We start from the raw sequence: 18,216 nt of genomic DNA on the forward strand, positions 1-18,216 counted from the left end.
GTATCTCTTACTGTCAAATCAACAACCTGTTTATCCAACCATGGTGCGCTTCCGTCCACGCTGACGCACTTGCGAGAGCTTCTGGAAAATGGCGTCGGAGCGACGGGATTTCGCTCGGTACGCACGTAGCACCTCTTCCACCTGTCAAGCCAAGGTCAACACAGTCAGCACATTTCTCACCCAAATGCCGCCACAGAACGCGCACGCACCAAAAGTTCCGAGTTCACGTGGGTGCTGGCGAACGCCCGCTCCATGACGTAGAGATCCACAGCCTTGTCCTCCGGGAGCGGCTGCGAATTGGCCAAGCCAAAGTCGATCATCGTCTGCATCACACCACAGTAAACTCTCAGCCAATTCGAACTCTTCACCACCACCACCTCATCACCTACCACATCTGTGGCGTCGTCGCTGCTCAGCATCATGTTGGACGTGGTTAGATCTCCGTGGACGATATCCGCGTCGTGCATCTTGGCAATAGCTTCACCGATCTGGTAGGCTTTCTTCAAGGCCTGGGGGCCATACTTGGGGTCTGCCCACATCAAAAAATAACCCTTCAGTACTTAGCTTCCATCTCGAAGCTCCATCCCACTGCGTACCGAGCTTGTAGGCTCGTCGCAAATAGTCCTTGAGGCTGCCGCCCTGGATCTTTTCCAGATAGAGGCGGCTCTTGTCCTCGTCCACGAGGAAAATGGAGGGAGTGAGGACCCCCGCGCGGCGGCACTTGAGGATGCAGCGAGCTTCCTGCACCAGACGGCGGTGAGACAGCTTCTTGTCCAGCACCGGCAGGCGGTAGCTCTTCTTGATGCGCTCCTTGACGATGCAGGGGCGGCCGGCGAAGTCCGTCTCGAACACTTTCTGATAGGATAGATTTATTATTAAGATAAGTGAGTAAATAAGAAGTGGGCCCGCTATTGGCCATCGTGGTGGCGGGTGTGCAGGGCGACGCACCGCCTCGGCGCCCTGGCTGATGAGCTGCCACTCGGTCTCCGCCATGGTCAATTAGAATTTTTGTGAGGTTTGTATGGCGAGCGATGAACTGCGATGTGATTGGCTGAAAATGAGTTTGAGAAATGGGAGGACTATTTTTCAGAGAGGGGACATCAAATCTGATCTGTGGGAACTAACATCTGATTATGGTAGGAAAAGTTGCCTTTTTAAAAGCTTGTTGCAAGGTTTTTGAGTCAAATGAAGAAGGTGGCTTGTCATCGCTGGCGTCGGGGCAAAATTTCGCTGGTTGTAAGTTGTACATACATACCGTACTGTTCCGCGCGGCACGAGTGCCAGTCGCGGGGGTCTGCGGATCCAGCCGGTCTCGGCATGATAAATTACCTGATCTGCAGCCTTGATTAACGCGAGTGGTTGTGAGTCTTCAACCTCTTGGGCGATTCCCCCAGGATAAAGCCATGGCATTGGCCTTTGTCTATCGCGCTGTTCGTCAAAAGCGAGCGACTGAGTACCGTAAGGGGAGAGCAGCCATTTCACCGTTTTCCCTGCCAGTCAAAAGTGAGTGAGCGAGTGATCCTCATTCTCCGATGGCGCCTTCACATAGTCCTCTTCTCGCTAGGACCATCTGGAGTCTTGTCCTCCTTCTTGCCGTCGGGTACATTGGTGTCGCTGGCGAGAAGGAAGCAACTGAAGTGGCCGAAGTCGACGTGGACGACGATGTGGGCAAAGACGTCGTGGAAATCGTCGAGGCGCGCGGCTACTTCGTCGAAACGCACAAGGTGACCACAGCAGACGATTACATCCTCACCATGTACCGCTTGCCCAAGACGTACACTGAGAGCCAATCCGAAACTAAAGTCACAGCCAAGAAGCCTGTCGTGCTGCTTCAGCATGGTCTCCTTGACAGCAGCTTCACCTTCGTGTGCAACTTCCGCAACCAGAGCTTGGCTTTCCTTCTCGCTGACGCAGGCTACGACGTTTGGCTCGCAAACAACCGTGGCACAACATGGTCGAGGGAACATTTGACCTACACGGACGACGACGATGAGTTCTGGGAGTTCACGTGGGAAGACATGGGCAAGTACGACCTCCCAGCAGAAATTAATTACGTCCTCAACAAGACCAAGAGCGCCATGCTGAGCTACGTTGGTCATTCTGAAGGAACCACCCAGGCGTTTGTGGGGTTCTCCACTGACCAAGAACTTGCCCAAAAGGTGTCTTATTTCGCAGCACTTGCCCCTGTGGCCTGGACTGGTCACTTGACTGCAGGCGTCTTCAAAACAATGGCGAAGATGCACCTGGAGAAATGGTTTCAAGCGTTCGGCATTGCAAAATTCTCTGGAAAGAGCACGTTCATTCAGGAAATTATCGGTGGATACGCCTGCACGCTAGCGAAGAAATTATGCAGTACCACAATTTCTATCGTCGCTGGTCCGTCCGTGAGTACCAACACGTCGCGGATTCCTGTATACATTTCACAAACACCGGCGGGTACCTCGGTGAAAAATATGGCTCACTATGCGCAGAGCATACGTGATAACACATTCGCGTCGTATGACTACGGTTGCAAGTGTGATCGGGGTTCTGATATCGACGAGTGCAAGGAGTCCAAATGCAAAAACAAAAAGGTGTACGGCAGCTTCGACCCGCCTGCCTTCCCAATCGGCAAGATGGTGTATCCACGAACAGGTTTCTTCATTGGATCTGCCGACACAATCGCAACAGCGACAGACATCGATCAGCTACGCGGTGCGCTTCCTTCCGGCACGATCGTTCATGAGCTTGCTGTCAAGGAATACAGTCACCTCGACTTGACGTGGGCATACAACGCGAACGAGAAAATGTACCAGGACCTGCTTAAGCAGCTTAAGAAATTTGAGGGAGTTGGATACACGGACAGTGCTGGCGCATCGAGCTTGAGCAACGCATCGGGTAGCATCGGAGTGGACGCCGATAGTGCTGTTGAGTCCAGGACCTCATTTTCCTTTCGTCGATTAGATTAAATAGATGTCGAGTGCCCGCCGTAACGTTGGCGCGGAAGTAACCTAGGCGGTGCGGGTATCGCTAAAACGCTCTGGATTTCATAATGCAATGCATTAGGCATAGAACGCCACAATTCGCCTGTACACCTTACTTCAGGTTCCCATCTGCCGGGGCTGATAGCCGTTGTCGGAGAATGGCATTGTCGAATAGTTTTCTGCTTGCACTTGGTCTTTATTTTTGTCGGCCATCTGTGAACATCGACTGCCCTATATGAATTGTGGTGGAAATGCACGAGCTCGATGCACTTCTTCGCATACATGCTGTAAAAATAGTTGTGTGGGCATGTCTAGCCGAAAAACATAGCACCGAGTCAGCAAGGGCTGCATTCATCAACTCGCTTTGCTGCGCTCGACTCCACCAGGCCATTCTACCAACATGAAACCAAGCCACGTAGCAGATGTGCCACCGGGAGCTATCCCTACCGACCTGGAGGGCGGTTGGCTGCCTGGCCAGCAGTATCCTGGAGGGCAAGCATCCGGACAAGCGTACGGTGGAAGTGGTGCCCAGCAATATGCCAGCGTCGTGCCATTTTCAGATGCCACACCGCCCATGATTGGAAGTTGGTTGGTCGGCCTCTGCGGTTGCTGCACCGACTTGATCCCGAACTGCTGCATGGTGACGTTTTGTCCCTGCATCTCTCTGGCACAAATTTCCAAGCGCCTGGGCGTTAGCTCCTACTGTTGCGGGCTGTTCCTGAGCTTCCTCTTCACCTGCCTCTTGTCGGCCTGCTTACCATTCTGGATCTGTCACTTGCGCTCCGTTACACGACAGAGGTTCCAAATCCCGGGAAATTGCTGCGGAGACTACTGTGAAGCTTGTTGCTGCCCGTGCTGCGCGATTGCTCAAATGGCGACTCGAACTGGAAGCTACACACCCGGTAGCTGCAGTTTTGGCTCTCTTGACACCCTACCACCCTACAATCGCGTGTAGTGAACCTAACGACAGCACCGGTCGTGGCAGCTCAGCTTGATTTGAAAAGAACGATAATAAACAGCAGCAATGATTGACATTTCAACTTGGTTTGGCATACTTCGATGTAAAGCTCCATGAGGCTGTCTCGCTCAGTAACTATTACCTTCATACAGCTGAATGAGGTCGTTGTAGACGTTTTAGTGAGCATTGTACGCCCACGTGAAGTGGATGTGGCCGAAATCGATAGGTTTGTGACAAAACTTTTGTCTTAACAATAATGCCGTCAGGCAGTCCAGCTCGCACCTTGTTGATATCAGTTTTGGTTGTTGCCAGTGTGTCCTGAGCACCGTTATAAAACCCGTGCATGGGTATCGTTAGGGAATGCCGGCTGGTCGAACAGCCATACTTGGCCTTGCTCTTACAAAATTAACGTCGAGCACAGGCCGATTCGCAAGATTCGAAGGCGTAGTCGTAAATGCAAAGGTTTCATCGCGGATACCTTCGGCGTAATGAGCCATGTTTTTGACGGAACTACCTGCAGGGGTCTGCGTCACGTACACGTGCACGCGCGAGGCATTGATGTTGTCGGAAGAACCGCCGATCAAGTCGATGAATCCGTCGCACACTACACCAGCGCAAATACAGGCATATTTCCCCAGAATGCCCCCTTGGGGCCGAACTCGTTCACGCCGAAGACTTGGGACCATGTATCCCCATGCGTCTTGGCCGGAGTGATGAGGATCGGTGAGGCAGCAGCTAGCGCTCCAAAGTAGGAAACTACCTTGGCAAGCTCCTGATTCTTGGAAAAGCCGACAAAAGCCTGAGTGGTGTCCAATGTAACTCAGCATCGGACACTAAACGCATAGTTAGTTGATCATCGACGGAAGATCGTAATTTCCCATAACCTCCCACGTGAAATCCTAGAATTCATCGTCATCGGCAGTGTAGTCACATGTATAAAGAAAATTCGAGCATGGAGGTGCAGCCACTTCGGTCCTGCACGTTGGAATTTCGTTCGAGGATAGTGAAAGTTCTCCATTTCGTATCAGCCCAGGTTCCCCTGTAAGCGTTTTCAACGTAGCACTTCGACCAGAAATGTGTTGAAGTGGGTTGTTGGCGGACAAAGCCCCATCGACATTCAACCGAGTGAGGTGGCGCACTTCGTCCTGCTTTAGGATATCCAAACGATGCAGTTCGTGCAGTTCCTGGATGGCTTCAAGTTGAAGTTAGATCGCTAACCACCAACCACAGTACAGTAATGGGGAATGTGGCTTGAGTATTCAAATGCTGATGACAGCGCATAGATTATGGCTCCTTATTTACAATTATGATTGACTGCATGTAGTGACAATGGAGTCCCAGGCATAGATTCCAACTAGTATCCGACATCGACGTACTTGCCGATCTGGGTGAGCAGGTCTTGATAGATCAGCTCGTTGGCGTTGTAGCCCCACGTGAAGTCCAAGTGATTGTACTCGACACTTTGGTCGGTGAGAATGGTTGCGCTCGTGAGCCCAGCGCGCAGTTGAGATATGTCGGTACTGGTTGCCAACCAGTCATCGCTGCCCGTGTAGAAGCCCATGCGGGGGTACGTGATGGCGCCAAGGTCGAACGAAGGGGGTTCGAACGCGCCGTACACCGCCTTATTCTTGCAGATGAGCTTGGAGCAGAGACTGAGTCCCAGAGCTTGAATACAACTGCAACCATAGTCATAGTACCGAAACGTATTGTCGCGAATTCCTTGCGCGAAGTGCGCCATGTTCTTGACGGAGGTGCCTGCAGGCGTCTGCGAGATATACACTTGCAACCGTGTGGTGTTGACATTATCCGAAGGTCCAGTGAGAGCATTGATGATCGAGTCGCAGGCCTGGTCCACGAAAGCACAAGCGTACTTGGCCAGGATACCTTGGATCAGCCAGTTGGTCTCCCAAAAGGCCCCAACGCCGAGGATCGTGAACAAAATGTCCAAGTACGTGTCGGCCATGAGCTCGAAGATCGGTGACGTGATGTGTCCCAGATAGGCAACAGGAGCGAGGGCGCCGAAGTACGACACCTTCTTGGCCAAGTCTTGGCTGACCGAGAACCCGGCGAACGCCTGCATGGTTCCCTCCGAGTGACCCACGTAGCTGAGCGTGGAGTGACCAGTCGTGTCCAGCACGTAGTTGATCATGGCGGGCATGTCGTAGAGCGCCATCTCCTGCCACGAAAAGGCCCAGTACTCGTCGTCGTCCGTCGTATACGTCACGTGCTGGTTGGACCAGGTTGTGCCTCGGTTGTTGCCGAGCCAGACATCGTAGCCGGCGTCCGCGAGCACGAAAGCCAAGCTCTGGTTGCGGAAGTTGCACACGTACGTGAAGCTGCTGTCGAGCAGGCCGTGGATGAGGTACACTGCGGGCTTGTCGGCCGCAGCGGACGCGTTAAGTTGGCTCTCCGTGTAGGTCTTGGGCAGCCGGTACATGGTCAAGATGTAGTTGTCTGAAGTGGTGACCTTGTGCTCCTCGACGTAGTAGCCGCGGGCTTGCACGATCTGCATGACTGTCAGTCCATCGTCGGGGTCCACGTACGCCTCGGCGACGGCATTGGCGGGGTTAGTCCTGGTCAGGACGAGGATGCTCAAGGCCAGCAGCAACGCCAAACTGCGGGGGATCGCCATGGTGGGGCAGAGCGAATTGCGTTATGGACGGACGGAAGCTCGAGTCTCAAAACAAGAGGATGTCCCGCCGTGACGGTCTCTCTTTCGTGCCGACGACGTATGCACGAGAGCAAATCACATCGACCAGGTGGGACGCAGTTTTCCAGGCGCTTGGATACATGTCAGCCGGCAGCTAGAACCGCAGTCTGGTCCTGCATGGCATTGCGCGATGTACGTTGCATCGCTCGAGTCTAGCGTGGACGTCATCCTGGCAGGCGTGACTTATGGAGCAGAAAACGACCCCACGGCCCAGCTTCGCCGGTGCAGGTTGAAGCGCGCCGCAGTAGACAAGGTGCATGTAAGCTTAACTCTTTCAGCCAGGGTTCGGTATTAGTGGGAATTTCGGATAGTAGTTATACTACTACTACTATCCAATTTCGGGTAATAGTAGAATGCTATATATATTAGTAGCGGGACATCGACGGTACTAATATGACTACTAATATCACTGAGTTGAGCTACCATATCTGGCGCTTACTTGCCTCCATACGCCTTATCTCCTGCCGGTTGTGGCGAAGTATGAGCTGCCGCTGCGCACGCTCGTTGTCGGTTCTCATCGTTAGAGGACTCATCACGAAAAAACCGGTTGAGAACATGCGTTCTTGAAACGCCGTCGAGCACCCACGTCCCAGCCAGACGCGTGCAAGTTTCGCAATAGAAGGAAAGTTTTTTTCGCCGACCTCCGCGAACCAACGACATGCGTCAATGTGCCCACAACGCTGCTCAACATTCCAAACGTAAACATTGCGTTTTCTGTCGCGCATGCTCAGCTTGGGTAACACCTTCTCATACTCCTCTTTGACTGGATATTGCTTTCTCGCTTCGTCAGACCACTCAATTCGGAAGTTCAGCCACTCCTCCACAAGCGCGTCGGCTTGAGCATTTAGTGTCGCATCCGCCGTTTTCTCCGCGGCTGGTTGGGAAACGGCTTCGCCGTAAATCAAGTCTGCTTCGTTATCAGAACTGCCACTGCCCTCTGTTTGTGGTGACCTGGTGCTGGAAGCCGCTTCGCCAACTCCTTGCCCGTTGTTTGCATGTAATCCCTTGTAAAAACCACGGTGTTCGATGCGCATCAGACTCTTTGTTTCCTCCAAAATAATGTCAGTCACAGCCTCCGCCGTGTCCGGAGCTCGTAGAAAAGTTTTGGCTGACGATTTCGTTCGTGGGTCAAGCAGTAGCGCCATACCTGCGGGTACTGATGGCTTGGGGAACCTCTCTGCAATTTGATGCAGAGTGCGTTTAATGCACCGGTGCGCCAAGTCCGAGAGATCAGTCAGCTTCAGCTCAACTCAAGAGAAGTTCCTCTCGTTAGTGTCGGTATCGCGAGGTCCATGCAGGCAGTAGGTTGCAAACTTGTACGAATTCATTCGAGCCGACGCCACTCGAAGTAACACGTACATAGTAGACAATAACATGGTTGCCGACTGGGACTCGACAAGAGCTAGTTCACATACTCTCTGCCATGATTGCCTCCATCTGTACTGCAGGTTCCCACTCAGCGCCCGTAATACAGTTGAAAACGCGTTTGTCCTTCTTAGGCAAGTTCGCATTTTGAACGAATGCTTGGAACGCTGGGTAATTAATGATCAAACGTTGAAATAATTTGACTGTAGATGCCATCCGGGCGTCAATATCAATTAGCGCTGCCAACTGCGGTAGTTAGTGGAAACCTTGGACTTCTTTGAGGTGGGCAACACGCTCAGGTGATTTACTCGACGCGAAGAAATTGTTGAGAGCACGAAGCTTTCGAATGAGTGCACCGCCCTCGGGAAATGCACCGCCTTCCATCACTACAACGCGCTTCTTCACGAATACGTTTGTCTTCGGATCCTTCACGTATTCATTGCGTACATGCTTTTTGAGGCTGATTCCGTAACCAATACAGAGATTGAGAGTATGCATCGCGCAAACCGTTTGCAAAATCGTATCAAATTGTCTAGAAACCTTTCGAGCTGCTGGTGCTGTATCTGAGATTGTGAAGCAAACCATTTTCTTGATGTCCATGCCGTACCGAGCCTTGAGCAGCTTATCCATCACCTCTGCAACACCCTCGGAATCATGACCATCATTTTTCACTTCTGCGAGCAGGGCGAGACGCACAGGACGCCAATGTCGATTAATTTAGCTACCCGATACACCCACAATACTGTTTTATGAACTGTTGGTCCACAGGTCGTGCTCCACAGGCATAAATGGAGTCTCGTCCAACTCTTGGAACTCTTAGGCGAATAAATTCGATGTATCCTTCTAGAAAGTGTCGTAGTGATTATCCATAAAGTCGTTGTATGTCTTACGGGATGGAATGGTGACGTTAAGATCACCAGTAACACCTACGAGAAAGTCGTGAAAGGCATCTGTTGTCACGAAGTTGTGGTCAAATAAAATAATACAAATGAGAACAACAGTAAAACATTGTCCGTAAAAGTAAACCGGAACACTCACCATCCCGAATCAGCCACCGCGCGATCTGACCTGTGATTTGTTCTTGGCTGACCGACACCTTCCACCAAGTCTTTTGGCGCTTGGTTGATAGCTCGTCGTCAGCTGGGCGTTTTGTCTCCGTCGGCGTGGTCACCATGAAGCGGTCAGCGCGAACTTGATGACGCTGAAGCCCCAGAATTGCCATCTCATGCGTCTTGTGGGCAGACACCAAATGCGTCTTGGTGTTTGAGGCGTGGCAAGCGCGACAAAGTGCGTTTTGCCAGGTTTTGGTCTCCAAACACGCTGTGAAATATGCGTGAACTGCTTCTTCTTGTACGTGACTGGCTTTCCAAGCTATTGAACCAAAGTCCAAATCGGGTCTGTCGAGTTCGCAGGGGTGTGTGAGTGATGTGATCCGGAACGCTATTTACTACAGCAGGGGTCTCCTCGAGCTCTGTTTCCCTCAGATCGATCACGGTGGCACTGCTTGAGCACGACATTCCAGAGGTACTGCTCGGAGTGGACTCCTAGAGGTTGCTGTCATCCGCGTCGAAGACCTTCGGAACACACGCGCGGCTGCAGAATCTGCACGTGGACTTGCTCAGTACAATCACCGCGGCAAGAAAACAACTCCAGACAGCAACGTTACTTTTGAGAAAGCTCGCCTTTAGTACATAGCTCATTACTACACAGGTGATGCACCTGACGGCCACATACACAGCACGGAGCAGTCTCCGATATGGCACTCCAGTGACAATTGGTCTTCGCGCACTTCATGATACGTTCGTATGAGGCTGGAAGTCGAAGAATGGAGTTTCTGACTGAAGTGCGCAGGAGGGGGGAGGCCGGAGAACCACTCATCCTTGCGCTCTTTCGAAGATCTTCCGTCAGTTGAAGTATGCGTACATAAGTAGTGCTATTATCACTACTATCCATGTTTGTATGGGCTACTATTCAATTAGCACTACTAATGGCTCGAACCCCAGTACTATAGTAGTAGTAATAGTAGTAGTCGTGATAATAGGCCTACTAACGCTACTATCCTGGAGACTACTACCGAACCCTGCTTTCAGCATATGGACGTTGGCCACGATGACACGCATTCGAGGCACCTGCATCGGATCGATGTATGCAACTCAATACGCAGTCCCGGAAATTCCCCGCGGGAATGCTGGACGATTTCAATGCGGTGGCAACTGGCAATGATCACAACGAGGAACCTCGTTGGTTGACAAGCATCCACGCACATGTACTGCTCACATCAGTGCTTCTACATGTATCCGAGTCGATTGCTGCTGGCCTCCGAAGTTTGAAGTCACGATAGGTGCCCGTCAAACGCAGTTTCGGTGTGAGGATACCCATCTTGGTGGCTGACTTGCGATTCAGGCATTTGACATCCTCGTGACCGCGGGCAGTTTGCAGAGTCAGGCAGGAAAGTACGAAGCAGTTTTCAGTCATCTCGATCGAGGCGAGGATGCGTCAATCATGCGCGCGCTCCGCAATGCAGCAGCGCTGTCAGTCATGATGATGCAGACTTTTCGACTTTAGGAACTATAAACTTGGTGGTCATGAGGCGAGCAGGAAGCAGTCGCTGCGCTGCCGCTGGGTCGGTGTATGGACAGCTCCAAGATGTCTTATTCATCGCTTCCACGATCTTGAACTTGAACCGACGCAAACGAGCGGACGCGAAGCGAAAGATACCCACCTTTCCATTTAGCCATTTTGCAAGGCAGGACACGGCCAAAATGCCGCTGGCGCCTCGATACACGTGGGAAGAAGACGCGTCCAACCTCGCGCTAGAGCTGCATCTGCCCGGAAAAGTGCTGCGCAACACCGACGTTTATGGTAAGATCAGCCGATTTTCGGCATCGAGTTGGGATTGCCAATAGAGGCACTAATTGTGTGTTGATCCGGTGGTCTAGTGAGCGACCTGGTGGTGAAGGTCAATGCCGCACCCTACGTGTTGCTGCTAGACCTGCAGGACTTCGTGGATGACTCATCTGCAGTTGTGAAGAGCCTTCCGACGTCGAGTTTGCTTCGGATCTCTTTGAAAAAGAAGGAGGAGCGAGTATGGAAGGAGCTGCAGTACCGAGATACCAAAACCGCTCTTAGAGAACGGCGTGATGCGTCCATGGAGCGGAAGCGAGCAAGTGAGACGGCGTTGAGTGAAAAGAGGAAGGAGCGGAGGTACCAAGAGGAAAAGGATACTTTGCGGGCACAAATGGCAGTCGACGACACCAATCGTCAGATCCTGACCGACCTCAAAGCGGAGGAAAAAGAGCGTGAAGAGGTATTGTTTTGGTGGTCGGTGCTGTGTACAGTATATTACAACTGATCTCCGTATTGTGTATTGCGCTTGGTAGCGGAGCTTGTACGAATCGTTTCGAGATCTACAAGTTCAGAAACAGGAACAGAAGAAGAAGGCAGCGAACAATCAAGATGCTCAGACGCAGGAAAGTATCGCATCGATTAAACAAGGGGTCCCGTTGCCATCTACCGAGAAAACGAAAAAGAATGTGTCTTTTGCTACACTTCCTCGTGACAATTTGCCCTCGATTCGGGACAACCAAGAAGACGAAGTCATTGAACTGACTGAAGATGGCAGTTTTGACATTTCAAATGTTGCAAAGCTTACGGCACAGCAGACTACATACAGTGCTGCTACACCTGAAGACAGCCCAGGCACAGAGCCGAATGATTGGGTCCAAGTCTCTCGCCATGAAGCGATCGAAGTTGAAGATGATATCGATCCTCCAACACAAACAGCTGAGCTTCCTCCTCCCCGAGAATACATCAAATCCGAAATCCGCTTTACTCCTCGCGTCTTCCCGACTCCGTCGCGAGAATCCAAGGCTGCGGAGGAAGAGGACTGGCTGCTCAAGAACCGCAAACACATCAGCAAACACCAGGGTCTCAACCGTACATCGGAATACGACATCAGCGAAACGGATCGTACGTCACAAGCGCAATTCATTCTTGAAAAACAGCGAAATACTTGCAAAATGCACTAACATTTGTATGCTGATGCCTGAATCTTTTGTGCGTGGTCGACAGCCATTTGGTTAAAAGCGAAAGGCGACGACTTCTTCCACTCCAAAGACTTCCGCAGTGCTACGAATGCCTACGCCGAAGCCATTTCTGCAACTGCCAGTGATAATATCGACCTGATTGCTGCATGTCTATCAAATCGTGCAGCCTGCTTGCTTCAACTCGGTGGATTCGAGGTAGGATGTCGTGTATGACTTTATTTTTTTTTCTCTCTAGGTGATCGTAGCCACTTACTATTTGTTGCCCGCGTAGGAGTGTATTTCGGACTGCTCAAAGGCTCTTTCGTATCTTCCCGATTCTCGCGATACGGACAAAACCTCGAGTGCATTGAAGCACTACCGCCTGAAACTAAAGCTCTTTGTACGGCGTGGCACTGCATACTGTCGCGTTGGCCAGTACACTCAGGCAAAAGCAGATTACGGGGTGGCCTGCTCGATGGACACCCAGAATCCACAGCTCAGAGATGACTTTATGGAGCTTGTTGCGATGGAGAAAGCACACGAATTAAAAGTAGCAGGCGACGACATCTTCAGGCAGGGCAATGATCTCGAGCAAGCTATTCGAAAGTACTCGGACTCGTTGCAGCTGAATCCACTGTCGATCGCTTGCTTGTCGAACCGAGCAGCTTGTTACCTGATGCAGCATGCTGGAAAAGAATGTGTCGAAGACTGCACAAGAGCACTGGAACTTCTGCAGCAAGACGCTACTTTAATTGGCAATTCCAGCCAAGAGCACGGACTTGCCTTCTTCTCGATTGGCCCAGCCGCCGGGTCAATCCAGCGACGTGCGTGGGTGGTGAAAACACTTGTACGACGGGGTGCCGCTTACTTGTCGCTTCGCGAGTTAGATCGAGGTACGATTTGATTCCAGTGATGCACACGTGCTAAAACAACTCTGACGGTTTTTGTTTTCGCAGCTGAACAAGACTACACAGCTAGTGTCGAGCTGGATCCAACCAACGAGGCGCTGAAGGCTGACTTGGTGAAGGTTCGGAACGAACGAGGACGTAGAGATGTCCAGTACGAAGAACCGATTCGTACTTGTCTTCAAGGTTAAACTTTTATGCATGGCGATGTCGGAAAACAAGTTGGATTGCTTCTTTTCGTTTGTCTTTTACACGTGAAGGAATAAATACACTGAACCCCTGCAGTGCTGTGTCTAGAGCAACCCGATAGAGAGGCTGGGGGGCGCTACATTCAAGCGCTGGCTCCGTCTTAATGCTTGGGCACTACATTGACCAGTTTCTTCGTCGATTTCAAGTTCCTCGCGCACAGGTGGTAAGCGATCAGTTTTCCACGTCGGTGTGACTTTTGCCCTAGGTTCGGGAGATGAACGAACACCGGCCAACGAGGTTGTGACCATTTGCGCACAGTAGGCAAAAAGGGCACCGGGACTTCGCTTCGGCACTGGCGTGTCATTATGAGGTTTGCAGTCTACCGACGGCAATCCATCCAGTACAATCTCTGTGCCACCAATTGGTTTAAGAACGATTTCTGATGGCCGGCTAGCGGGCGATGCGATGCTGTATCCAACGTAGTTAAAACCTTTTCCCGGCAAACTTTTCGAGCGATTGCGTCCGGGAGCAGGAGGAGGGAGGGAAGCTTGACGAGGTTCATCAATCTGTACGCCGTAGGAGCCCGAAGTAGTCGGTGGTGCAAGGCATTCTGGGACGTTGGTCCCGAGGTTCGCTCCAGTAGTCCAGAGTGTGTATGGCGAATCGTTGCGTGGTGTCATCATCAGCACAAGATCACGGTTCACAGGCTTGACTAGATGACGTGAAGTGCGCTCTGCCTGCGCCGATCGCTGCACTTGACGTACCCAACTTGACACTTGAGTCAGAATGGAACGAACTTTGCGAGCGTTTTCCACTGCGGCTTGTTGTTCATGCAAAACAGTCTCCAGCTGCATTTTCAACTTCTTCTCCACCTCTTCGTGGGTCTCAATCGCACGCTTCAATTTCAATTCCAGGTCGTCGATGTGCTTGGCGTGCTTGGCTTCCATCAGTGATAAACGCTGCACTAAGGAATTATTCTCTTTTCGTAGCTGCAGCAGTTCGCTGCCGCCGAGCTGATCGTCACTGGAACGAGATGGTGAGCTCTCCGAATCTTGAACATCCTCGTCACCTTCGTGTGGGCTGTCGTCGTCTTGGTTGTCTTCGTCTTCGTCTTCGTCATCTTGACGTGTCCTCGCTGTCCCCACCTTGCCAACCTTATCCACAAGATTAAACTTGTCCTCCCATTCGACGCCCTGTGAAGCGGAGGAGAACAGGGATGCCGCAGTGGGCAAATTTCGCGATGCCGATTGACCAGTGGCAAACTCAGCCATCGTCACCGATGCCAAGTGAACTGCGCACGAGGAAAGCTGGAATGGGCTGCGTTGGCCGGACCCTCGCATATTCAAGATAGCTGCAGTAGCGGATAAGAATCTCGCTGCGAATGACATGCATCCGCCAAAGATCACAGTCCGCTGAAACGCATGGCACGACGCTCCTCTAAGCCTTGCTGGAAGAGCCCCCGGCCAATGAGGTCAGCTACCGGCACGAGGTCTACCGAGAATAGGCTCGGAGCTATCTGTCGACAGTGCATAGAACTCTTAAATATACTCGTGCTCAACGCCAGCAAGTCCAACGTAGCGCGATGTTGAAGTTGTGCATTGCGCTCGTCGCGTTGTGAGTAACAGAGCCCCGCTCAAAAGCTGTGTTTGGCAAACACTGTTTGCTCACGCGCTGCTTACGCCACCCGCAGCTGCGTGAATTTCGTTCGAGGAAGTGCTGTAGTCTCACAACAGGGCTGGGTTGGAAGGCGAGCTTGGAGACTCCGTGCAATCGACAATCGATGGAGGCGGCTTTCGGTGTTTGATGCCGTTATCTCCAACGGATTTGCCAGTGGCAAATCGATTTTCCATCACGCCCACGTCGGCGGTCTGCACGGGTTTGAGCTTCCTTGCCTTTGCGCAGAGAGCGAGGAAAGCGGGAGAGCGACAAGCCGAACCGATCGCACGCGTTTGATGAGCGCAGATGTTTCCCTTCGCGTCACGTCGTCACATTGAAACTTTTGCATCGCTATTCAAAGACGCAAACTCGGTCGGTATTGGCTGCCATCTTTATTCACCCGTCTAAATCGATTGCCTATTAGCTCTGGAGATGCTGACTCTGCACACAGACGGGCGCGGGCGGACCGCGGTGATCACCAGAGCTGCTCGGTTCATTCACACTTCTCCTCCCGCTGCCTCCTGGTCAATGCCGCCCATGCTCAACAGCAGCGCCTCGCACGCGCACATGTCGCCGCCGCCCTCACCCCGAGTGCGCAAGGTGGACGTCGAGTGCAGCAGCAGCCACAGCAGCAAGAGCAGCGACCGAGACCTGGGGCAGTTCCTGCTGGACGCGCTGCAGCGGCGCGTGGCCGTCAAGTCGATGCGGTCGCTCTTCAGCTGCGCGGGCGTGGGCGAGACGGAGCCCTTCAACCTGCCGCCGCAGCACCGCATGTTGGCGCGCATGAAGACCAACGCCAGCTTCTTCCTGACCAACTACCTGCTGCTCACAGTCGGCGTCTTCGCCTTCCTGCTGTGCGTGCGCTGCAAATTGAAACTGCAACTGCAATTGCAACGGGCATTGGCGAGTGGGGAGCTGACGTAGTGTTTGTTATCGCCGTTGCAGGATGTTCTTCCACCCGATTCAGCTGCTGGTGTGCATCGTCGTGGGCTTCGGGTGGCACGTGTTTCTCACCAAGAAGGAGATCCCGACGGATAAGTTCGAGGTCTTTGGGCGGCGACTCAGTGAGCAGGACATTCTGCTCGCGGCGACGGGGTGTACGTGGTTGCTTTAACTTTGTTTTTTTCAATGCTGGAGTGGAGGTGGTGCTGACGGGGCCTCGTGGTTGCAGCGACGATGGTGTTCCTGCTCTTCTTCGTGCTGCCGACAGTCATTTTCGCCTTGTCCGTCTCGTACGTGCACTTGTGACGTTGCTACCTGTCGTTTGGAGCGCGTAGTGCGCGTAGTCGCCTCGCGTTTGCATCTTGTGTCGATGGATCTTTGTCATATCTGACGTGGATCTGTGTATTCCTATCTGCAGATCGCTGGCTAGCGCCGCGCACGCGTTGCTACGCAACAACCGACTCAAAGACGACTCGCTCGAAGCTCGGCAGGGTCCTACAGCTTCTTCGAAGGTCGAGGAGCTCGTGTAGCGTAGACTGCATTCCAGTTCGCGTTAGCCTCCCGCGATCGAACACTGTTATCTAGTTTCTGTTTCTATAGCGCGATCGACCAACAGATTCAGCCATGCTTGTGGGGAGAGATGATGGAATGTGCTGGCGCATTTCGTCGCTCGACATGTGTATACTTGTTACCACGACACGTTTATTAATCCAAATTACGTTGATACTTCAGTCGTGTGCGGCACTTTCATTCGAGCCGCTTCTTGACGGCGAACCTGACCGTCTCACCCTGCTCGTTATAACCCATTTGGCGGGTGTGCATGAGCACGTTTGCCAACACAGGGATCTTGAAAACCAAAAACGGGAAAGAAAACAACCCGTACGCTGTCCGGATCCAGTAAAATAGTGCCTGGCGCTGCCAAGACTCGAACGGGAGCCACTGTACAAGACTTGCGAGGGACATGATCACGAGGAAAGACACTGTCTCGTATCCACAGAACTTCATGAGGTAGCCGCCACGATTCAGATGCACTTCATTGCCGAATGCATCGTGAAACACACGCTGTTCTCGCAGCTCCATCGACTTCGTTCGATACAACTCTTGCGGGCGCACCGTGTAAGGAAGGCGGAAGAACGCTGCCCAGACCAGAACGATCTGAAGCACGAAAAAGTATGCCGTTCCTTCACTTAGCGCAGGACCACCTCCATTCTGGCAAGCCAGCATCGACCCTTGCACGATGCACTTCACGTACATGAAGATTCCAAACATCATGTGCATCACACCAAGCGTGATAAACTGCGCCGCCTTGAATCCCACGATAAACTGGCACAACTGGTGCTCGTTCGTCTTGTCCTTAATGATAAACAGGAAGATCCACCAGAGCTGACCCACCACCGGCAAAATACCCACGCTCGTGTAAACGACCCACCACGGATCCTTGAACGATTTCCAGATCGTCTTATCATGCGGGAACAGGTGATGCAAAACGTGTCCGCGAAGGCGCCGGAATGGGCCAAACCTCCGGTTGGTCACTGGGACGACAGCTCCTCGTCCGCTCGGGGGTGCGCTGCCACCCGCGCCACTTTTCTCGCCAGCCATGGCAGCTTTCTCCAGCGCACTCGTCGACGAATCCTGTCCAAACAGCTCCCGTGTCTTTCGGAAGATCTCCATCTTGACATCTGGCATGAACTGCTCAATGCCGATATCAATGTTCGTCTGCAGAGCAGCAAAAAGATAAACGACACAACAGTCAGTCCTCTCTCTCTTCTTGCTCACCCTCTCCATCCACCCCTCACCTTCAGATAGCCCGGCATATCTGGATCCTTTAGCGTCTGCTTGAGCCTGGCCGCGACGATGTCCAGCGCGCTCTCCAGCACTTTGCGCACCGTGCGGTGCATGGCGAACTGCACCTCGTCCTTGGTGTCCTTGGCGATGTGGTTGAGCCGCTTGCCCGTGGACTTGATCATGGTGCTGGTGCTACCCACAAAGCCGCGCCAGGCGGTGGGCAGCTGCTCCGCCGCGTCGGCCGCGCGCTCGGCGGCGTCCAGCACCTGCTGCTCCGGGAAGATGTCGGGGAACACGCGCTTGTACTCCTGCGCGAAGAGCTGCACGTCCCGCACCAGCAGCTCCGCGTCCAGGCCATCGCCGCTGCTGCTGCCGACGCTGAGCCGTCTGCGCTGCTGCTTGTTGGCCAGGTTGCGCCAGAAGCGCCGCATCTCGAGCCGCTGCTGGGCCGAGAGCTGCGGCATGTCCTCCATGGCGCGGAAGAAGAGCTCCGCCGTCACGGGCCGCTCCGCCGACTCCAGCTCCTGGTCCTCCCGCTCCTCGCGCTCCTGCAGGAACGAGAACACGCACACGCCCGCGCCCATGGCCACCGCGCCGTACAGCACGCGCGCGCGCAGCAGCGCCTCCAGCATGGATGCGTCAACTGTGGTTTTGCGGCTTCAACAGTGCTTTTAGTGCGCATTTTTACAGCTTTTAGCGCTCACGTTTAAACGTTGAA

The 18,216-nt window shown here is 52.9% G+C and overlaps 7 protein-coding genes across 7 annotated transcripts; 4 read left to right on the forward strand and 3 right to left on the reverse strand.

Moving 5' to 3' along the window:
* Positions 1 to 30: 30 nt before the first annotated feature.
* Positions 31 to 993, reverse strand: IUM83_13971 (BUD32 protein kinase; the record flags this gene model as incomplete). The annotated part of the gene is made up of 5 exons (XM_067938679.1): positions 31 to 141; positions 210 to 323; positions 390 to 529; positions 597 to 855; positions 949 to 993. The coding sequence occupies 5 exons, from the start codon at positions 991 to 993 to the stop codon at positions 31 to 33; spliced, it is 669 nt and encodes a 222-aa protein (XP_067785591.1).
* A 539-nt stretch (positions 994 to 1,532) lies between these two features.
* Positions 1,533 to 2,948, forward strand: IUM83_13972 (Gastric triacylglycerol lipase; the record flags this gene model as incomplete). The annotated part of the gene is made up of 2 exons (XM_067938680.1): positions 1,533 to 2,850; positions 2,944 to 2,948. The coding sequence occupies 2 exons, from the start codon at positions 1,533 to 1,535 to the stop codon at positions 2,946 to 2,948; spliced, it is 1,323 nt and encodes a 440-aa protein (XP_067785620.1).
* Positions 2,949 to 3,600: 652 nt separating this feature from the next.
* Positions 3,601 to 3,918, forward strand: IUM83_13973 (PLAC8 family protein; the record flags this gene model as incomplete). The annotated part of the gene is made up of 1 exon (XM_067938681.1): positions 3,601 to 3,918. One exon carries the CDS (start codon positions 3,601 to 3,603, stop codon positions 3,916 to 3,918), a length of 318 nt encoding a protein of 105 aa, XP_067785590.1.
* A 1,357-nt stretch (positions 3,919 to 5,275) lies between these two features.
* IUM83_13974 (Lipase member M) lies at positions 5,276 to 6,553 on the reverse strand (the record flags this gene model as incomplete). The annotated part of the gene is made up of 1 exon (XM_067938682.1): positions 5,276 to 6,553. The coding sequence occupies one exon, from the start codon at positions 6,551 to 6,553 to the stop codon at positions 5,276 to 5,278; it is 1,278 nt and encodes a 425-aa protein (XP_067785588.1).
* A 4,205-nt stretch (positions 6,554 to 10,758) lies between these two features.
* IUM83_13975 (Dyslexia susceptibility 1 candidate protein) lies at positions 10,759 to 13,117 on the forward strand (the record flags this gene model as incomplete). Its single annotated transcript, XM_067938683.1, has 6 exons — positions 10,759 to 10,858; positions 10,936 to 11,303; positions 11,377 to 11,965; positions 12,068 to 12,237; positions 12,314 to 12,914; positions 12,978 to 13,117. The coding sequence occupies 6 exons, from the start codon at positions 10,759 to 10,761 to the stop codon at positions 13,115 to 13,117; spliced, it is 1,968 nt and encodes a 655-aa protein (XP_067785589.1).
* A 2,191-nt stretch (positions 13,118 to 15,308) lies between these two features.
* IUM83_13976 (PRA1 family protein E) lies at positions 15,309 to 16,243 on the forward strand (the record flags this gene model as incomplete). The annotated part of the gene is made up of 4 exons (XM_067938684.1): positions 15,309 to 15,625; positions 15,717 to 15,868; positions 15,943 to 16,003; positions 16,132 to 16,243. 4 exons carry the CDS (start codon positions 15,309 to 15,311, stop codon positions 16,241 to 16,243), a joined length of 642 nt encoding a protein of 213 aa, XP_067785587.1.
* A 217-nt stretch (positions 16,244 to 16,460) lies between these two features.
* On the reverse strand, positions 16,461 to 18,130 carry IUM83_13977 (uncharacterized protein; the record flags this gene model as incomplete). The annotated part of the gene is made up of 2 exons (XM_067938685.1): positions 16,461 to 17,429; positions 17,510 to 18,130. 2 exons carry the CDS (start codon positions 18,128 to 18,130, stop codon positions 16,461 to 16,463), a joined length of 1,590 nt encoding a protein of 529 aa, XP_067785619.1.
* Positions 18,131 to 18,216: the final 86 nt, after the last annotated feature.

Source organism: Phytophthora cinnamomi (assembly GCF_018691715.1).
Source record: "Phytophthora cinnamomi strain GKB4 chromosome Unknown Contig77, whole genome shotgun sequence".
Classification (NCBI taxonomy): Eukaryota; Oomycota; class Peronosporomycetes; order Peronosporales; family Peronosporaceae; genus Phytophthora; species Phytophthora cinnamomi.